Source organism: Callithrix jacchus, chromosome 9, assembly GCF_049354715.1.
Source record: "Callithrix jacchus isolate 240 chromosome 9, calJac240_pri, whole genome shotgun sequence".
In the NCBI taxonomy this organism is placed as follows: domain Eukaryota; kingdom Metazoa; phylum Chordata; class Mammalia; order Primates; family Cebidae; genus Callithrix; species Callithrix jacchus.
The window spans coordinates 122895160-122914236 of record NC_133510.1 but is presented as its reverse complement, the minus strand read 5'-3'; the positions used below and the strand labels follow the sequence as shown (position 1 = coordinate 122914236).

Below are 19077 nucleotides of genomic sequence, written 5' to 3'. Positions count from 1 at the left end.
GATGAGCTGTCCATCTATCTAACCATCTATGTATCTGTCTCTCAAGTGGGTGGATGGGGGTTGCTATATTGGCTGTATCAAAAGAATCCTAAAAACCTTGTCTCATAAACTAGAGGTTTCCTGATGGGTTTAACTGAGCTGCAAGTGGCTGAACCAGAGCTCTAACAGAGAGATGGTGCTCGGCTCCTCTCCAAGTATGCTGCAAGATCAGGGATCTGGCAGCTGAGCCTCTGAGCTGGTGGAGCGCTGGCGGCCAGAGAAAGCCCCGTTACTGTGAGCCACCAGGAGGGAGTGTGATGTAGCCGAGTCATTGATTCACAGAAACTGGGCTTAATAGAGGGGGAAAAACCCAGGAGACTAGAAAAAGGAAATCTAAATATCACTGTAAACCTCTTGACCTGATAGGTCTTTCTCCATTCTCATAAAAGCTGTTGAAAAATGTGTTAACATAGCACTTGGAATTCGAGGGTCCAGGCTTCCAGGAGACTCCTGGAATTTCTATAAAATGCAGTAGCTTCTGTGGATGTGGGAGGTCAGTATCTTGCCTCTTTCTCTCATGATACAATTACATTCTGTTTTCAGAGGAGTGAGTTCGCCGGGAAGGTCTTGGACCGGGAAGGTGTTATTCCCCAGCCACCCTGGCTGCTGCACTTTCAGGTTCTCAGAGGGTAATGTTGGGTTAGTTGCTGACCACTTAGGAGACGAGCAGAATTTGATATGCTTCTTGGCAGCATCTTCCCCTATCTGTTGTATTTGTAGCTTAGATATCGATTTATAGGGATGTTATGTTGGTTCCTGGATGGTGTCTCCCCATGGGTGCTGTTTTGACAGTAACATTCCTGAAAAGATTTCAGACTATTGGGGGGAATTGGGCATTTGATATGAAATAAGGTCATGGGCTGTGATTGAATGTGAGAGAGATTTTTATGTTGAAAGATGTTGAAGTGGTTTTTCTTCATCCCCTCCCTGGGGGCTGGGTTTGAAATTCTGGTTGGATTTTGGTAGTGTTAAATGTGTCCCTCTGTCTGATTTGCTCCATAACCCTAAAGCAATCTGGATGGTTGGTAGGAGAGGCAGAGAGCTAACTAGCTGTTGAATGTGCCATCAGATGGGTTTGAAATGGCTCAGCAGGATTCGGAGGTTTTGCCATTGGCATCAAAGAGCAGGGCACAAGTGGAGGCCCGATGTGGAAGGATGCATGGTTAGTGGGCAGCATAACCTTGACACATGCAGCACACTGAAGGTCACACTTTGGACTGGAAGGACATGTGTGGACAGTTCTAGTTCTGGTTAGCAGTGGGCTGGCTGGGTCAGAATGCAAGCTTGCTTAGGGTCAGCCAGTGATCTGAAAGGCCAGAGAGGATTCCAGGGAGTTAGGTTTCAGGGGCAAAGGCAGAATGATGTGGGAGATCTTAGGCATTGCAATTAATCTGAAGCAATGTATGATTAATTGCTTATTTTTCAGAAAGACTCGAATGACATCTTTCTGCTTCTCACAGAAATCTCAGTTTAGGGATCTCTCTGACAGGGGTATTTCAGTATTGAGGCTGAGGCATTCGATAAATATTTGTTGATTTAATTTGCTCATGGTCCTTTTCTCCAGAAGTGTTTATGTTGCTTACTGTATTTGAAGATGTGCTGTTTCACCTTTGGTAGTTTAAACTATATCCTTAGAGCACAAAATGGGCTGCTGTTCCTGACCCAACAGAATGTTTAGTAAGATTCTTATTTTAAAAAAAGGCCCATGCAAATAAAGCTGTGTGTTTCTTATCTGGAAAAAGGCATCAGAGTATTCCTATCGTTGGAGAACTTTAGCGTCTTTTGCTTGGCAATGGGGTTGGAATCAGAAATTTTCTTTCATCTTGCATTTTGTTATGTGATATTCTTGTTGGACTTGGCTGCTCTGCTGTAGGCAGCCCTGTGGGTAATACCTACAGCCTCATTTTAGAAATTCATCCACCTGTTGAATGTAGATGACCCTGGATGTATCAGATTATGATTAATTACAAATTTAATAAAAGAGAGGCAGTGATGAAACAACTTAGCAGCTCCTGCAGTTGTATTGACAAAATTTGCTTGGAGAGAGGGGGAGACATATTCTGGGGGTACCACCTTTGCCGCCAGCGACGCTGTGTTTCTTCCTGAGTTTTTCTTTTTCAGCATCACAGGTTTTTATGTACACACCTTGATTACCTGTGCTGTTACTCGTTTTTCACACCACAGAAGAAATTGCGGATGCTGCTGTACTGTGCTAAGTAAATTGACCTCAGATTTGTTACCAGTGAATTGAATGAAATATTCAGAGGTGGAGCTGAATGAACGAGGAGTTTTCGTGGAGAAATTGGCAGTGAGAATGATTTAAATTCTGTGATCGCTCCTCACTTTTTGGGATCCTTATTTTGGGACCCCAAACTATTTTTAAGCCAGCCATTGAGCGCATCATTATTTTAGGCTTAGCAAGAATCTTGATGACAGTGTTTCAATGACTGAGGCGTAGTGGGAGTTCCTTGCAGCTTGAGTTGGTGGGAGCAGGGGAGTTTTAGAGAACTAGGTTTGGTTGTCTTTGGGGTGGGATTATGGTGAAGTTAGCCTTGGAGAGTGAGTATCCGTCTGGTGCCTCTTTTCCTTTTTAACCAACAATAACCCAAACCAAATCCCCAAGCTCTGAATGCCTGGGTGTTCCTCTGAGCTTTTCGTTGCTTGAACTTGACAATAGTAGGGTAGTAACAGGAAACAGCATGTTAGTTTTAAAAATAGGCCGGGTGTGGTGGCTTACACCTGTAATCCCAGAGCTTTGGGAGGCCGAGGCAGGTGGATCACAAGTTCAGGAGTTTGAGACCAGCCTGGCCAACATGGTGAAACCCCGTCTCTACTAAAAATATAAAAAATTAGCCGGGTGTGGTGGCAGGCGCCTCTAATCCCAGCTACTTGGGAGGCTGAGGCAGAAGAAACGTTTGAACCCAGGAGGTGGAGGTTGCAGTGAGCGGAGACCATGCCACAGCACTCCAGGCTGGGCAACAGAGCAAGACTCCATCTCAAAAAAAAAAAAAAAAAAAGTTTTAATAAAACAGATCTGAGCTCTCTTCCTTCCCCTGTTAGCAAGGGAGACATTTCTTCAGGTTTTTCCTTCTAGTTGAGGGATGACCTCATTTAAGCTCTTGGTGAAGCCATGCATTTCTGCAACCCGTAAGTATAAACTCTAGAACAGGGATGTCCAATCTTTTGGCTTCCCTGGACCACATTGGAAGAAAAAGAATTGTCTTGGGCCACACATAAAATACATTAACACTAGTGATAGCTGATGAGCTAAAAAAAAAAAATCTCGTAATGTTTTAAGAAAGCTTACAAATTTGTAAGTTTTGAGCCACATTAAAAGCCATCCTGGGCTGCATGCAGCCCACCGGGCCATGGGTTGGACAAGCTTCCTTTAGAAGGTAAAAATCCATTCTTTTTATGTTTTTGTTTTAAACATGCTGGTTGTATGTTTTTGGAAGAGTTGGAGAACACAGAGGAGTAATGGGATCTTGATGGGACTGGAATTTGTGGAAAGATGGTGTCTGTGCAGGCTGTTTTTAGGTAGGGATGCTCTCTTCCTTTTGATTTAGGAATTTTTCCTTTCTTCTGAAAAGAAAGTTGTTCTGAAAATACAGCGATGGATCCAGCCATTCAAACACCGTGGAGGAATGAAGAGTGGCTGTTGCCATTGCTTCCCAAATTTTTGGGGAACCAGTTTTTGGTGTCTCTTCCTTGCTCTACTTGGGCTTCTCTGCATGTCAGTTTCCTCAACTGTGAAGTGAAATGACAGTGACACCTTTCTCATAGGACTTTTGGGGGGATAAATGAAATACATAACACACCTGGTCTAGTCCCTGGCACATGGAAAAGCCTTGATAAACATTCCCTGTTGTTATTACTAATACACTAGTCTATGTATGTATAGCGTCCTTCTATACATGCCAAGAGAATGTGGAAAGGACTCAGCAATGATTAGGTAGTCCAAAGTCATACCACATTGGAAACCAAGCTTCCCAGGCCCTGGGAATTTTCTCCTAGAGACACTTCACTGTTCTGACCAACTATAAAGGGTTAATATGCAGTTGCCAAATACCTGTTGGTAAAAGCTGGTTGTTGGAAAGAGTGGATTGGGGAACAGAATTAGAAGGTCCAGTCCCGGAATGGGTACCTTCCCATCAAGTTGAACAAGTCAAAGCAGGTTATGTTGAAACAACTCAGAGAATGTAAAACAAACACCTTGCAGCAGAATGTCATGGTACAAATGGGATATCCGACTGCTTTGGGAGTTAGGAGAGAAAGGCAAAGTCCAATGAGGGACACTTGGTGGGTAATTCCAATTCACAATTCTTGTTAAATTACATTGTTGGAGATTATCTTTCTCGGAATGTCTGTCCATTTCCTCAAGTAGACTGTGATCTCAAGGGCAAGGCTGGGTCTTAGTCATCCTGGTTTACCTGGAGCAGTAAATATGCGCGCTGGGACTGGGCTTGTAAGCATACTAATGGAAAGTAAAATACTGGGGTTGGCTTTTAAAAAGACAGTGGATTTGGATCAATGGGGAGGAAGGTAGAGGGGTGCTAACAGCAGCCCATCCTCACAGGGCACCAACTCTACTAGGCTCTGTTCCAAGCACTTTACACAGATTAACTCATTTAAATTGCACAGCCAGCCCAAGAGGAAGGTGCCATCATTATTTTTATTTTACAGGTGAGAAAACAGGCCTGGGGAGATTAAGCAACTTGTCTAAGGTTATGTAGCCTCGAGTGGCTTAGCTGAGACTTGAACCCTGTGGATATAAACACCACAGATGGGAAAACTTAGGAAATTTGTGTGGGGTACCCGGGTTTATGTGCTTGTCAGACATGGAAGCCATTTGTAGAGAATCACGAATGAGGAGGTTGGGGCGGGGTATGATGAGAGCTGACAGGCAGGTCTAAATGCTGGGATTCATTTTCAGTCTCTGCGAGTTTATTGAGTAGGTAGACTGTATAGCTCTTGGATTTCTCAGATTTCTTCCTCTTCTCATTTGGAGACTCTTATCTGGCGTGTGTGCGCCCGCACACATACATAAACCCACGCGTATATACTCTCTCCCTGAATGTTCTTATTTGCTAAAGCTTAAGCTCAGCAAAGAGAGGAAACTGCACTGACCTTATTCTCCACCATATCTTCAGGCTGATCATAACAAGTTGCTTAATAAGCATTTGGTTAATCCATCTAAATCATTTTTATGGCAGCAACCCTCATTTTGTTGACGGCTCTACCATCTATATCTATTCACGTCTACATTTCATACTTTCATTTGCCTCCCATCTGTCCTGGGATGGCTTATTCCAGTGGAAGACAGCCTGAACTTGCCAATCAGTCCTGTTTCCTTTTTACTGAAATACTTAGAGGTTGGAGGATCTTCCCTTAAAAAGTGTTTTCCTGGCTGGGTGCGGTGGCTCACACCTGTAATCCCAGCACTTTGGGAGGCTGAGGCTGGTGGATTATGAGGTCAGGAGATCAAGATCATCCTGGCCAACATGGTGAAACCCGGACTCTACTAAAAAATATAAAAAACCAGCTGGGTGTGGTGGCCCCACCTGTAGTCCCAGCTACTGGGGAGGCTGAGGCAGGGGAATTACTTGAGCCCAGGAGGCAAAGGTTGCAGTGAGCCGAGATCGCACTCCAGCCTGGCAACAGAGCAAGACTCCGACTCAAAAAAAAAGTGTTTTCCTTTCTATATCCAGCCAAAGGCACTTGGTCCTTGTGCTTGCTACCTAGATCCCTATTGAAAGAGTCTCGCCTGCAATTTGATTTTTAAAATAGCAACAATAACAGAGCCTTCTCCGGTACACAAAGGCATGCATCTGCTGCATTTCCCAAGCAAGTTCAAAAGCCTTAACTAGCTTCTGCTCATGGTTACTGCTCTCAAATGCCTCGTGTTGTTCCCGTCCCATCATTATCTGGATTAGAAAGCCTCTGTGTGTTGTGTTGGATTTTCTCCTCTCCTCTTGCTCATTCAATTTCTTCTTTCTCTTAGTCAAGCACAGCTTGTTCTCCTACTTGCCTTCTTCTGTTCTCTATTTAGACTGTGCGTGCCTGCCTTGCAGCCCTGGCAGGACCATTCCACCGCCTTCTCATTTGCCTTAAAGATACCTTTAGGAAATCTAATCCAGACGATCCTAGCCCAGTCCTGAAGATTAGACTCCAGAAGATCTGTCAACTGTGTTTTTTGCTGGCCTACACATGCTAATTTGCATGGTTGCCTGGGATTCCTTAAGAAGACAGTCATTGACTAAATGGCGCTACATGTTCCCAAGCTCTGTGCCAGTCTGGCAACTCTTCCTTTGCCTACATGAATTTCTCCCGGTTCTCTTTGCTTTGCTTGCTGTTCACCTCCTGACCTCTCTCCGACAAACTTCCTGAGAGACGAGCCTGCACTCAACACCTTTTTCCACCCCTTCAACGATACCGAAATGACCTCTGAGAAGCCACTGATTGTAGCTAACTGCCAAATCTGGTGATTTCCATCTCACCATGTGATACCATTAATTATTATATTTCTTCTGGACAACCTTCTATTTTCTTCTCTTTTGTATTATGGACACTTGGTTTTCCTCCTACCTCTCTGACCGTCATTCTCCTCTTTTGTGGCTGCCATCAGACTCTTGAAATGTGTACACCATCCCCTCAAGTTCCATCCTCAGTTCTCCTTCTCGTTGGTTCTTGGTGATCTCATTCAGTTCCTTGACTTTAGTTCTCACCTCCCCATGGCCTCCTCCCATCGTACACTGTGTTCCTCATCACCAGGATGTTTTACCAGTTTCTCACCGTCCCATCCTCTGTTCCCTTCCTACATAGACAGACCCACTCGCTCGCTCAGTAAGCCACTAGGTGCTAGTTTTGGCTTCCTCATTTTATGTAAGAAGCTACCACCTTCCCTACCCTTCTAGGCAAGAAAGCTGAGTCATCGTAAATTCTTTTCTTCCTCCTCCGCCATCCCATCAGTTGCCAATTTCTCCAAGTGGTGCCTCTAGGACGACACTTGCATCCATGCCCGTCTTTCTGTTTTTGCTGACACCTGTCGGAGACTCTTGCTTGGACTATTGCAGTAGCCTCCTCACTGAATCCCTTGCCTCTGGTTTTCCTGGCTGTAATCCATTCTCCACAAAAGGTGGAATTTTTCCAAAGCATAGGTTGGATGATGTCATTCGCCAGCTTACACCTTCAACAGCATCCCAGTGTGCTCAGAATTAATGGCTGCATCTGAACTTGGTATTCAGTCCTGGTCTGCCAAGACCCTAGCTTGCCCGTTCATTCGTGTCTCCTTCTTGTCCCCTACTGAATCACTTCAGTAGTGTTGTCTGGCCAAGCTCTTCAAGGCTCACCAAGGATAGCACCAGGTCTTCCTTTTTTTGCCTGAAACAGTGCCTTGCCCCTGGCAGGTCTTCAGTGAACCTTTGTTGACTTAGACTAAAATGGCCAGGGATTATACCAATTCCTTCTGCATAGTTTGGACAACTGGTAATGGAGTCTGTTTTCTGTAGAGCACTTGTGTTCCTAGAACCATGTGAGCACTGTATGCGCATTATCTCATTAAATCCTCACAATCTCACTGTAACTCTATGAGGTAGCTGGTATTATCCCTGTTTTACAGATGAAGACACTGACTCAGCAAGGTTATTTTCCTGAGGTCCTGAAGGTAGAAACAGATCTAAGACTTGGAGCCATATCTGGTTGCCTCTGGACTACTGTACTACTTACCCTGCCTCTAAGAGTCATGACTTTTCTAGATTATGCAGGAGTTATGGACTTGTCTAATAGTAAAGGTGAGAGAATTGGTTTTACTGAGAATCTGCTCTTCTAGGTACTATTCTGAGTGTCTGGCAAGCATTCTCATGTAGCCCCAGCAATAACTCATTATTTTACAGATGAAGAAAATGATGATCGCGACACTTGGGTTACTTCTTAGGCTCACTCAGCTCGAACCTGGCAGAGGGTGGTCAACTTTTCCAAGTTTTAACTTATTTATTTACTTATTTAGAGAAGAGTTTCGTTCTGTTGCCCACACCGGAGTGCAGTGGCACAATCTCGGCTTACTGCAACCACCACCTCCTGGGTTCAAGTGATTTTCATGCCTCAGCCTCCCAGGTAGCTGGGATTACAGGCGCCTGCCACCATGCCTGGCTAATTTGTTTTGTATTTTTAGTATTGGTGGGGTTTCAACATGTTGGCCAGGCTGGTCTTGAACTTCTGACCTTAAGTGATCCGCCGGCCTTGGCCTCCCAAAGTGCTGGGATTACAGGCATAAGCCACCATGCGTGGCTCAACTTTTAACTTTAGAGCTGATATCAACCTGCTTATTTTTTTGGGGGACTGACTGTAGCATACCCGTTCAAAGTCCAGGCTTTGGAATCAGATAGACGTGGGCTCAACTCTGGGCTTCACCCCTTGCTTGTTGTGTGAATGAGACATATCACTGCTTTCAGCCTCAATTTCCTCATCTATAAAGTGGAGGGTATAAGATCACCTATGTGTTAGGTTTGCCATGGGGACATGAAGCACACTTTGTGTTGGTGCCATGAGCAGAGTGAGTGTTCATTTCATATTTGTTACTGTTATTTAGGTCTGAGGATAGGTATGGTGTGCTTTTGACTCTCTTTTTTCTCCCTGTTTCCGCTTTATAAAGACATCTTGCTGGTTTTTATCCATTGAGGGAATCTGGCTCCACGTGGGGGGTCTGACAGATGTCCTAATATCTCCATCCAATTTTTTACTCTGAATGGAGTCCGTGATGTATCACTCAAACCTGCAATTTCTATAAAATGCTCACCAGGCTTCTGGTAGGATCCAGTGCCAGTGGGAAGTGTGCATGTTCCCAGCCTAGATGTCACATGCTCCCACCCACCCTGGAAGCACTTGGGTATCCCCTGGATGGGTGAGTCTGTGTGTCATTGTGACATTCCTGTCTCAGAACCAATGCTGGGCATCTGTAGTGCGGGTACTGGAAAGCTTTTTCATGCCAGCATACATGCAACACACTTCTCGTTTTGAATTCTTTTGTCCCACAGTGACCTTTAAACTGGCTACCTGGGGCACAGAAGTACTGGCACACCATTCATTCATTCATTCATTCATTCATTCACTCAACAAATATATTGAGCGAGACAGATAAGGTCTCTCAAGAAGCTAGCATTTGCTGGGGAGAAACAAAGGAGAAATAACTACCGTACACACATGAGACAATTTCAGATGGTGGTCAAGGCTCTGAAGGAGTCAGAACTGGGATTGGGACTGCCTGCAGTGGCCACTTTAGCCTGGGTCCTCAGGGATGGGCTCTCTGAGCTGAGTGTGATTATTTGTTCAAGAAGGTTGCATTGCATCCCGAGGTGACGCAGCTTTTAAGTCCATACTGAGCAGCTATGAGGTCCTAGGGGCTATTTGAGAAGCTGGGATATAGCACTGACTATGAGACAGAAATCCCTATCTTCATGGAGCTTATGTGATGGGAGCAGATTTACATTGGTTCTTTCATTTGTTCATTCATTCATTCATTCAGCTATTTGAGAGCCTACTATGTGCCAAGCACTTTCTAGGCACTGGAGAAGTAATAGTGAATGCAAAGAAGCAAGATTCCCTGCCCACACAGACTGCATTTTTCCAGAATGTCCGTAAGGAGTCGGTTAGCAAAAACAAGTGGGAAGAGTATTGCAGAGAGAGGAAAGAAGGGCAAAGGCCCTGAGGCTGCCACTAACCTCTGGGTGCTCAGTGAAGAGAAGGCATGTTTGGGTAGGGGGAACCTAAGGATACACAGGGAACATGGTCTGAGTTGCGGTTATCAGGGTCTTTAGGTTGGGACTTTGCTCTAATTGCATTGAGTAGAAAGCTTTTGCAGGATTTTGAATAGGGACGTGGAATATCTGGGTCTTACTTCACAAAGGGTGCCTCTGACCATTGTATGGAGGGTGGATAGTGAGGGACAAGAGTTGGATCCAGGTAGGTAAGTGAGGTTATTGCAGTCATCTAGACAAGAGGCAACAAAATTAACCTGTAAAGTGGGGTGCTGGCTTAGAGGTGGGGACTGCATTAAAAATCATGCGAGTAGCTATCCTTTTATTAATAGCATGATTTTTGATAAATGATTCTTGAGCTACATATTAATCATTTCAAAGCAAATGCCCTAATTTAACTAAAGACCACTGCTGGTTGTGTGTGTGAGTGCAGATGTGTGTATTTATATGAGTATGAGTGGTGTGTGTCATTATGTGTGTGTGTGAGTGTGTGTGTGTGTGTGTGTGTGTGGTATATATATAAATATATATATATATATCGTGTGTGTGTGTGTGTGTGTGTGTGTGTGTGTGTGTGTGGAGTGCCCCAAAGCTAGACAGATTCTGACTGTCTTTAGGAGAATAGTGTTTTTCATATTTCCAGGTGTTCCTGATGGGCCCCATTGTGCGTTTTATTTTATTTTATTTTTTGAGATGGAGTCTCGCTCTGTCGCCAGGCTGGAGTGCAGTGGCGCGATCTCGGATCACTGCAACTTCTGCCTCCCAGGTTCAAGTGATTCTCCTGCCTCAGCCTCTCAAGTAGCTAGGACCATGGGTGTGCGCCTCCATGCCCAACTAATTTTTGTATTTTTATTAGAGATGGGGTTTCACCATGTTGGCCAGGATGGTCTCAATCTCTTGACCTCGTGATCTGCCTACCTCGGCCTCCCAAAGTGCTAGGATAACAGGTGTGAACCACTGTGCCCAGCCGCCATTGTGTATTTTAAAGTGGGCTTACAAAATTAGTTCACAGGCCAGGCACGGTGGCTCACACCTATAATCCCAGCACTTTGGGAGGCCAAAGCAGGTGGATCACAGGCTTCAGGAGATCAAGACCATCCTGGCCAACATGGCAAAACCCCGTCTCTAGTAAAAATACAAAAAAAATTAGCTGGGTGTGGTGGCATCCACCTGTAATCCTGGCTACTTGGGAGACTGAGGCAGGAGAATCTCTTGAACCTGGGAGGCGGAGGTTATAGTGAACCGAGATTGTGCCACTGCATTGCAGCCTTGTCACAGAGCAAGACTCCATCTCAAAAAATAAATAAATAAATAGAATTAGTTCACAAATCTCAGAATGCTCAATCTTAAAAGCCAATATATTTTTGGAAACAGAATGCTGATGAGTTTTTTATTTTATGCAGCATCTTGCAGTAGCGTGTATTTTTAGTGCTACTGGCCAGCACTAAAGGTGGGGCCTTCAGCTGAGCTAATTTTGATTCCCCTCATTTTAGCTTCAAGTACTGATTCTTGATTATCCCAAGAATATCTGGGATTTGTGATCTATGTTATCTGTGGTTTGGTGGCATATTTTGGAGGCATAGGGTCCTATTCCTAAGGGAATAAATGAATGGCTTGATGCTTAAGCATGAACTTAATAATCACAGTAGTGATTAGAGAGTATTCAACACATACACTTGCTTATAGGATGGAGTACACATTATATTCTCTTTTGATATGAAATATTCTATTAAAGCACTATTAAATGATTTTTTTAAAAAAGCTATATTGATTATTTGTAGATACATCGTTGACAAAACTGCATTTTATCATTTTCACTTAAATGTTGAGGTTATAGGTAAAGCAATTTTTAGGTCACATCTAATACATTTTAAGAAAACATGTCTTCCTGTTGCAGCGGTAATGACCAAGCCCATTCTTCCTTCTGTGTCATATACCATGATCCCTATTAATACTCTGTGGGCTTCTATAATTATAAAGCAGATGTGTATATCAGGAAGAGATGTTGATTTCAGAGTAAGTTTTTCTAGAAAATAGAAGCTGGAAAAAAAGGAAAACCCAAACTTGGCTTCATGCTCCAAGAGACAGCACTGCTGTGTGTGGGTGGGTGGCTGCGTGCACCCGCTGCTCAGAAGTGCCTTTTCTCTCCATGGGGATAACTGGCTGTGTATCCGAGATGTGGCCAGGAGTAGGCAAGCAACGTGTGGGCAGGCTGCATGTTCTTTTATTAGCATCCTCATTGTACTGCATTTTGTTGAGCCCAGAGCATGAACTGGCCTGGGTTTCTAACATCTACCCTGCTTCCCACCTAATTACTTCCCTGAACCCTAAAGTGAGGGAGGGAGAGTTGCTCTTGTGGGGTGAGCTTTTTCTGGGGTGGTTGTGGACCAACCTGGCATGGGGATGTTCTTGGGTACCCAGAACTGTCCTGGGCTCAGGCCTGGAGTCAGCTTCTTAGCACCAAATGCAACCAGTCGTGGATGGAGGTCACTGTGTCTTACATGTTCCATTCTCCCTTTCCTCCATGACCTTGCCCCTTTTATCCTCTGTAGCACTTTTCTTGAGTGTGCCCAAGGCCATCTAGCCAAGAAGTAGCAGAATTGGGATTTGAAGCCATGACCGTTCAGTGGCGGAGCCTCAGCTTTGAACTGGGGTTCTACTCCCCGGCACCCCTGCACAAATCATGGTAACTGGTAGGGGAACATAGCGTTATAGGACAAGCCCCTTCCTTAGTGCCATGGGGTATTAATAATACCCATCTTACAGGGTTGTGGGGAGGATGCAGTAAGGTAACCCATGAAACATTAAACCTTGCCTGGTACATGGTATGTGCTCAGTAAATGAGCACTTGTACTGATGACAAAGGTAGTGGCATTAATTCTTTTTCCTAGGTTGTCACTTTCTTGAGGACAGGAATTGTGGTTTCCTTTATGGCCTCTACAGCAGAGTTTCTGAACTTGGCACTATTGACTTTTTGGGTTGGATAATTCTTGTGGGAGCTGTCCTGTGGACAGTAGGGTATTGAGCAGCATCTCCGGCCTCTACCCACTACATATTAATGGCACCCATAGTCATAAAAATAAAAAGTCTAGACGTTGCCACATTGCCCCATTTGAGAACCACTGGTCTGTAGGTATCTCTCATGGGGATCACAGGGCTTTTATATTCTATTCTCTCTCTTTTGATCTCTCCCTCTCTCTCTTTCTCATATACACGCTCAGAGAAGGTGGTTAAAAAAATCATTGAAGTTTGAGAATTTTGAGAACAAAGGAGAAATTTTGGAAGACATTTTAATGAACAGGTAGACTCTGTCCCATTCTAGGGTCAACAGAACTTCATAATTAGATAGTTTCTTTACTCCAACTCTGTACCCCATTGCCCACTGTTTTACAGTTCTAACCAGTTATAGGAGTTTTCTTGTAAACTTCCCTTAAAGCAGTGATAGTATCAGCTTTTTTTTTTTGTTTTTTTTTTTGAGATGGAGTCTTGCTTTTATCACCCAGACTGGAGTGCAGTGGCACAATCTTGGCTCACTGCAACCTCCGCCTCCTGGGTTCAAGCAATTCTCCTGCCTCAGCTTCCTAAGTAGCTGGGATTATAGGCGCCCACTACCACACGCAGCTACTTTTTGTATTTTTAGTAGAGAAGGGGTTTTACCATGTTGGCCAGGCTGGTCTTGAATTCCTGACCTTGTGATCTTCCTGCCTTGGCCTCCCAAAGTGCTGGGATTACCAATGTGAGCCACCGCGCCTGGCCAGTATCAGAATACTATGCTTGATAAAGTGGTACTTTTCAGGATAATTTTAGACAAGCAGACTTGCTGCTTGAAGAGGACAGGGCGATATTTGGTAATAATATATATGTGGTAATAGGTATGCAATATTATTATAATGTTATATACAGTAATATTTGGTGGCTCTGAGGCTAGTCTTGGATTGAACCTCTGAAGCTATGATTTACATTATGGTCAATGTTAGCATAATGCAGTTATCAGCAGTAACTTGCTGTTGCTTTTGAACTCCTGACCTCAGGTGATCCACCCACCTCAGCCTCCCAAAGTGCTAGGATTACAGGCGTGAGCTACCATGTCCGGCCTGCCGTTGCTTTGAAAGTCAGAAGGATGGCTAATGAAAATCTTAGAAAAAGAAAATAAATTGTAATATTTCAGATATTTGCTGGGGAGGATCTGTGCACTCAAGAAATACATACTGAGAACTTACCATTGATGTTAGAGATTGAATTGCCCCATGTCTACATGAAAAATGAATAGAATATAAACATTTTAAATTGAGCCATGTCTGTAGTATTATTTCTTTTATAGAAATTCATGGAAATGGTATATTGTAACTGAATTATTAAAATTAGGGCCAATGGGCTTTAATCGTTATCTAATACCTGTACGTCATTTTGAAATTCATAGCCCACCACCATTCACTTCAAAATTGGGTGCTTACTCAAGAGTGATGAAAAGTACCAAATGCTCGGGATGGTCATACAATGCATTTTAAATGGCTAGACCCTAAATCAGAAGCACTTTCTTCTAATTAGCACCATGGTTCTTAATTCTGTCTGTACATTAGTCACTCAGTAGCTTCATACAAATGTTGCTTCAGGGGGCCCTACTCCACGTCTGTCTGTCTCTGACTTATTTGGTCTGAATGGGGCCTACACATCAGGTCTTTTTTAAAAGGTCTCCAAGTGATTCTAATGTGTACCTGCACTGAGGACCAGGGAAGGTGTAGGAAGCCTGATGACCTTTACCCTCCAGCCTCATCCTCCAATCCCACGATTGTTTATGGGATTGTTGCCACATGCCCAGCTTAGTCATAGCATTCTTACTCTAGCTTTTTTTTTTTTTTTAGATGCGATTTGTATTTATTCTTAAAAAAAAAAGATTTCTTTAGCACCTTTATTCTGAAGAGCTCTTAATTGCTGTACTTAGAACTTCTAAACAGTGAGCATTTGTCAAACATAGAATAGCAGAATGAAAGGGTTGGACCTCGGGTGATGAGGAGGGCTGTCACCTTCTCTGTCTCCTTCGAGTGCCGGCAGGTGGGGGCTGCATGTCTCCTCGCTTCTGGGCCCACTGATAAGTGACCTAGAAATGCCCTTCTTTTTTTTGGTGGGAGGTGACAAAGCAATCTGTTTTGTACCCACAGCAGCGCGCTTTAAACAGGAAGCCCCACGGGGTCCAGCCTCCTATGTGTCATCAAGTTTTTCAAGCCCCATCCCACCTATCATCATGCACCCATGTCATCGTTCTTTTAAAAGGGTGCCAGTTTTGTGCTTAAGCACAAGGAGCTGTGACCTCGGTTGTCATCCCTGATGCATGTCGTGTCTGTGAATTTGTGACATGTGGGTGACTTTTGATCTCTGAAAGACCAGGCACTCAGTCTGTGGATCATTACTTTTCCATGGTGGTTGGGGTCTCGTTCTCTAGCCCACCCAAGTGCAATTAGGAATGAAGGAAGTAGCAAAGGAATTTTGCTCAAGGCCATGCCAAGCATTTCATCTTATGTGAAAAAGAAAAGAAGGAGAGCGTGTGTGTGTTGGCTAGATTTAGGTAGAAAACAGGCTGGTGAGAAGCGTAGAACTTGGTTAAAATTTCTAGCCAAAAGTAAGAATTTTAAAAAGATTTATTTCTGGATCTAATCCCTTTTGCCCATTTTTATGAATAATCACCATTTGTTTTAATGTGAATAATTGCACAGAGCAAATTCAGCCCCCTGAGTTTTGCCATTTTAAGCAATTGCTTTAGGCCCGTGAGGCATGTACTATTTATGAAGTTTCATGGGTAGTAATGAAAAAAACAATAATGACAGTAGTAACAGGTGACATTTATTGAGCACTTGCAATGTACTGAGCACTGTACTGAGAGCATTACATGCATTATTTCATTTAATCCTTACGGTAGCTCTTTGAAGTACGTTGGTAATTATGCCCATTTTACAGTTAGGAAACAGGTTCAGAGAGGTCAAATAACTAGTCAGTGGTGGGGTCTGATTTTTCTTTTTTAAGAATTTATTTGTCTTGCTCTGTTACCCAGACTGGAGTGCAGTGGCACAATCATAGCTCACTGTAGCCTTGAGCTCCTGAGCTCAAGTGATCCTCCCACCTCAGCCTCTCAAGTAGCTGGGACTGGAGGCATGAGCCACCATGCCCGACTCATTTTTAAACATTTTTTGTAGAGACAGGTGGGTGCGGTACCTATAATCCCAGTACTTTGGGAGGCCAAGGTGGGCAGATTGCTTGAGCCCAGGAATTTGAGACTAGCTTGGGCAACATGGAGGAACTCCACATCTACAAAAAAATATAAAAATGAGCTGGGTGTGGTGGTGCGTGCTTGTAGTTCCAGTTACTTGGGAGGCTGAGGTAGGAAACTCACTTGGGTCTGGGAAGTTGAGGCTGCAGTGACCTGTGATCATGCCACTGCACTCCAGCCTGGGCATCAGAGTGAGACCTGCTCTCAAAAAATAATTTTTTTTTTTTTTCAGTAGAGACAGGATATTGCTGTGCTGCCCAGGCTGGTCTTGAACTTTTGGCCACAAGTGATCCTCCTGCCTCAGCCCTTCCAAAGTGTTGAGATTATAGGCCTGTGCCACTGTGCCCAGCCTGAGATTTTGAACAGAGGAGCATGACTCTGGGTGTTGACTCATTTGGCTGTCCTACAGTGTGAATGTGGAAAGCTGTCACTGGAGTACAGCAAGTCGGCACTGTCAACCCAGCCCTTGTCATTGCCAGGAGCTACGGGGAGAGAGATGTTTTGCATTGCTGCAGGGAACTGACCTCTTTTAGTCTGGGAAGTGGTTTGGGGCAGCAGAAAGCAGAACTTCCACTTGCTGGTAAGATCTGAGTGGTCATTGACAACTAGCTCCTCAACCCTGTTACCAGGGCAACAAAGGTGGGCCCGGGGGCAGTGGTGGGCTCTGCCACATCTCTGCGCGTAAGAAACTATGGCTGCTGTTGCTCTGGCCTTGTCCTTCACTAATCCCAGTGTTCATATCCAGTGTACCAATCACCTAGGGCAGCTGCCCTGGAATCTCTCTCTCATCTCTGCCTATAATTAACTGCCTCTGGGCACATGCATAAGTTACAGAGACGAGTGTGGGTAAGTTAGTCCTTTCTGTGGGGGGCATCCTTCTGGTCCACTCTCAGGAGGGTATCCTATGTTATTTTTGTGATATTTTCCGAAGAGTTCTATAGCAAGTACATTAGGCCAACTTATCTACCCCAGCTCCCTCTTGAGACCCCAGAAACCATTTATCAATTGGCAGTTTGCTTAACCTCTCTGGGCCTCAATTTCTTCATATAAAATGAGGATAATAAATTGTATCTACTTCATAGAGTTGCTGTGGGGAGTAAAGAGTTAAACATATCTGTCAGTGAAGGAAAAACAAAAACAAAGAGTTCAAATATATCTAGCATTCAAACAGAACTGGGTATGCAGCCAATGCCCAATAGGTGTATGGGTTTCCTTTGGCTGCTGTAACAAATGATCACAAACTTAGTGGCTTAAAACAACACATGTTTATTATTTTACAGTTCTAGAGGTCAGAAGTCCAAGATGAGGCCAGGCGTGGTGGCTCACGCCTGTAATCCCAGCATTTTGGGAGGCTGAGGTAGCAGGATCATTTGCGGCCAGGAATACCAGACTAGCCTATCCAACATGGTGAAACCCCATCTCTACTAAAAATACCAAAATTAGCCAGGCATGGTTGTGAGTACCTGTAATCCCAGCTACTCCAGAGGCTGAGATGAGAATTGCTTGAACCTAGGAGGTGGAGGTTGCAGTGAGCCGAGATCGCACCACTGCACTCCAGCCTGGGCGACAGAACGAGACCCTGTTTCAAAAAAAAGTTTGGGATTAGTTTTACTGGGCTGATATCAGTATAGACAAAGCTGCACTCTCTCTGGAGGCTATAGAGGAGAATCTGTTTCCTTGCCTTTTCCAGCTTCTAGAGGTTGCCTGCATTCCTTGGCTTGTGGCCCCTTCCTTTGTTCAAAGCCATTGGTGTAACATCTTCAGATTTCTGTGACTCTGATTCCTGCTTCCATCCTATAAGGATCATTATGATTTCATTGTACCAATTCAGTTATCCCAGGAGAATCTCCCCATCCCAAGATCCATAACTTAAATCCCATCTGCAAAGTCCCTTTTGCCATGTGCGGTAATATATTCCCAGCTTCCAAAGATTAGGACATGGGCAACTTTAGGGCGTATTTGACCTAATATCATAAGCATGAGATGTTTTTGTAAAATGAAACAAATGTTGCAGCTTCCTAATGCAGCTTTCTAGGCCCACCCGCTGGCCCCCTTGACATTGGTTTTTCTCTACGTAGGTCTGTTGTGTCGGGTCTGGACTCCCCTGCCAAGACTAGCTCCATGGAAAAGAAACTTCTCATCAAAAGCAAAGAGCTACAAGACTCTCAGGACAAGTGTCACAAGGTATTTATTTCCACAGCCGGCCTCCTTCCTTGCTCCAGGATCCTCCCGTCTGTATATGCCAAGGGATCCGCCCGGGGCCGCTGCTGGCTCTGAGACGCCTGATCCGTAGAGAGCAAGGTGCTCCTGCCCTCGCTGAAGTCGCGTCTCCAGCAGCTCAGAGGGAGATGAATTCAGGCCTTGCCGTTGCTGTAAATCCTTTAAATCTAAACCAGAGGAGGCCCTGGATTTAAGCAGCCCGTTTCTCAGCATGACCCAGTCAGATGTCTGCTTCTTCCAGCTGGCCTGGGTCCTCACCTGTGGCTGAGATGCATCCCATCTGCTTTGAGTGATGCGAAGTCTCTCTTCCTAGTCTTTTAAAACTCCTGCTTATGTCACTGCGGCCGCTGTGTTGATTACGCTCAACGTCTCTTAGCATTCACTGTTCCTGCCCAGAGGCAACGCTCTGGAAACTAATAAGTCACTGCTTACCTGGGACTCCTAAGAGTACAGACGAATAAATATCTCCTTGCCCTGTCCTGGATTTGTCCTCTAGATCTTTGCAAGGAGATGGGGGGGGATCAAGATGGATTTGGGATAAAATTAAAGTGACGTCTGCAAAAAAACAAAACAAAAACAAAAGCAAACAGGTGAAAAATGGTGATTGTGGCTTCCTTGCTAACTGGGTTAGAGAAGTGATCAAGTGTGAACCGGGACTTGAATGAGAGGAGTGACTTAGCATTTGGTGACTGTCCTTAACGAAGAACTGTGCGCGCCTGGGCGAAGACACAATGGTATTTCCATCCCAACTTAACTTTTGGTGAATTAGCCTTAGCCCAGACCACCAGGTGGTTTTGGAGGCTA

The 19077-nt window shown here is 44.4% G+C and overlaps 1 protein-coding gene across 24 annotated transcripts in view; it reads left to right on the top strand.

Annotated features, from left to right (window-relative positions):
• The window catches only part of CIT (citron rho-interacting serine/threonine kinase), a 190073-nt gene that overhangs the window by 73315 nt on the left and 97681 nt on the right, over positions 1-19077 (top strand). For all 24 annotated transcript variants that reach the window (XM_035257803.3, XM_035257795.3, XM_054238964.2 and 21 more), the window contains one exon: positions 18132-18237. In XM_035257803.3, coding sequence (XP_035113694.1) covers positions 18132-18237 — 106 coding nt within the window. The remainder of the gene's footprint in view (positions 1-18131; positions 18238-19077) is intronic.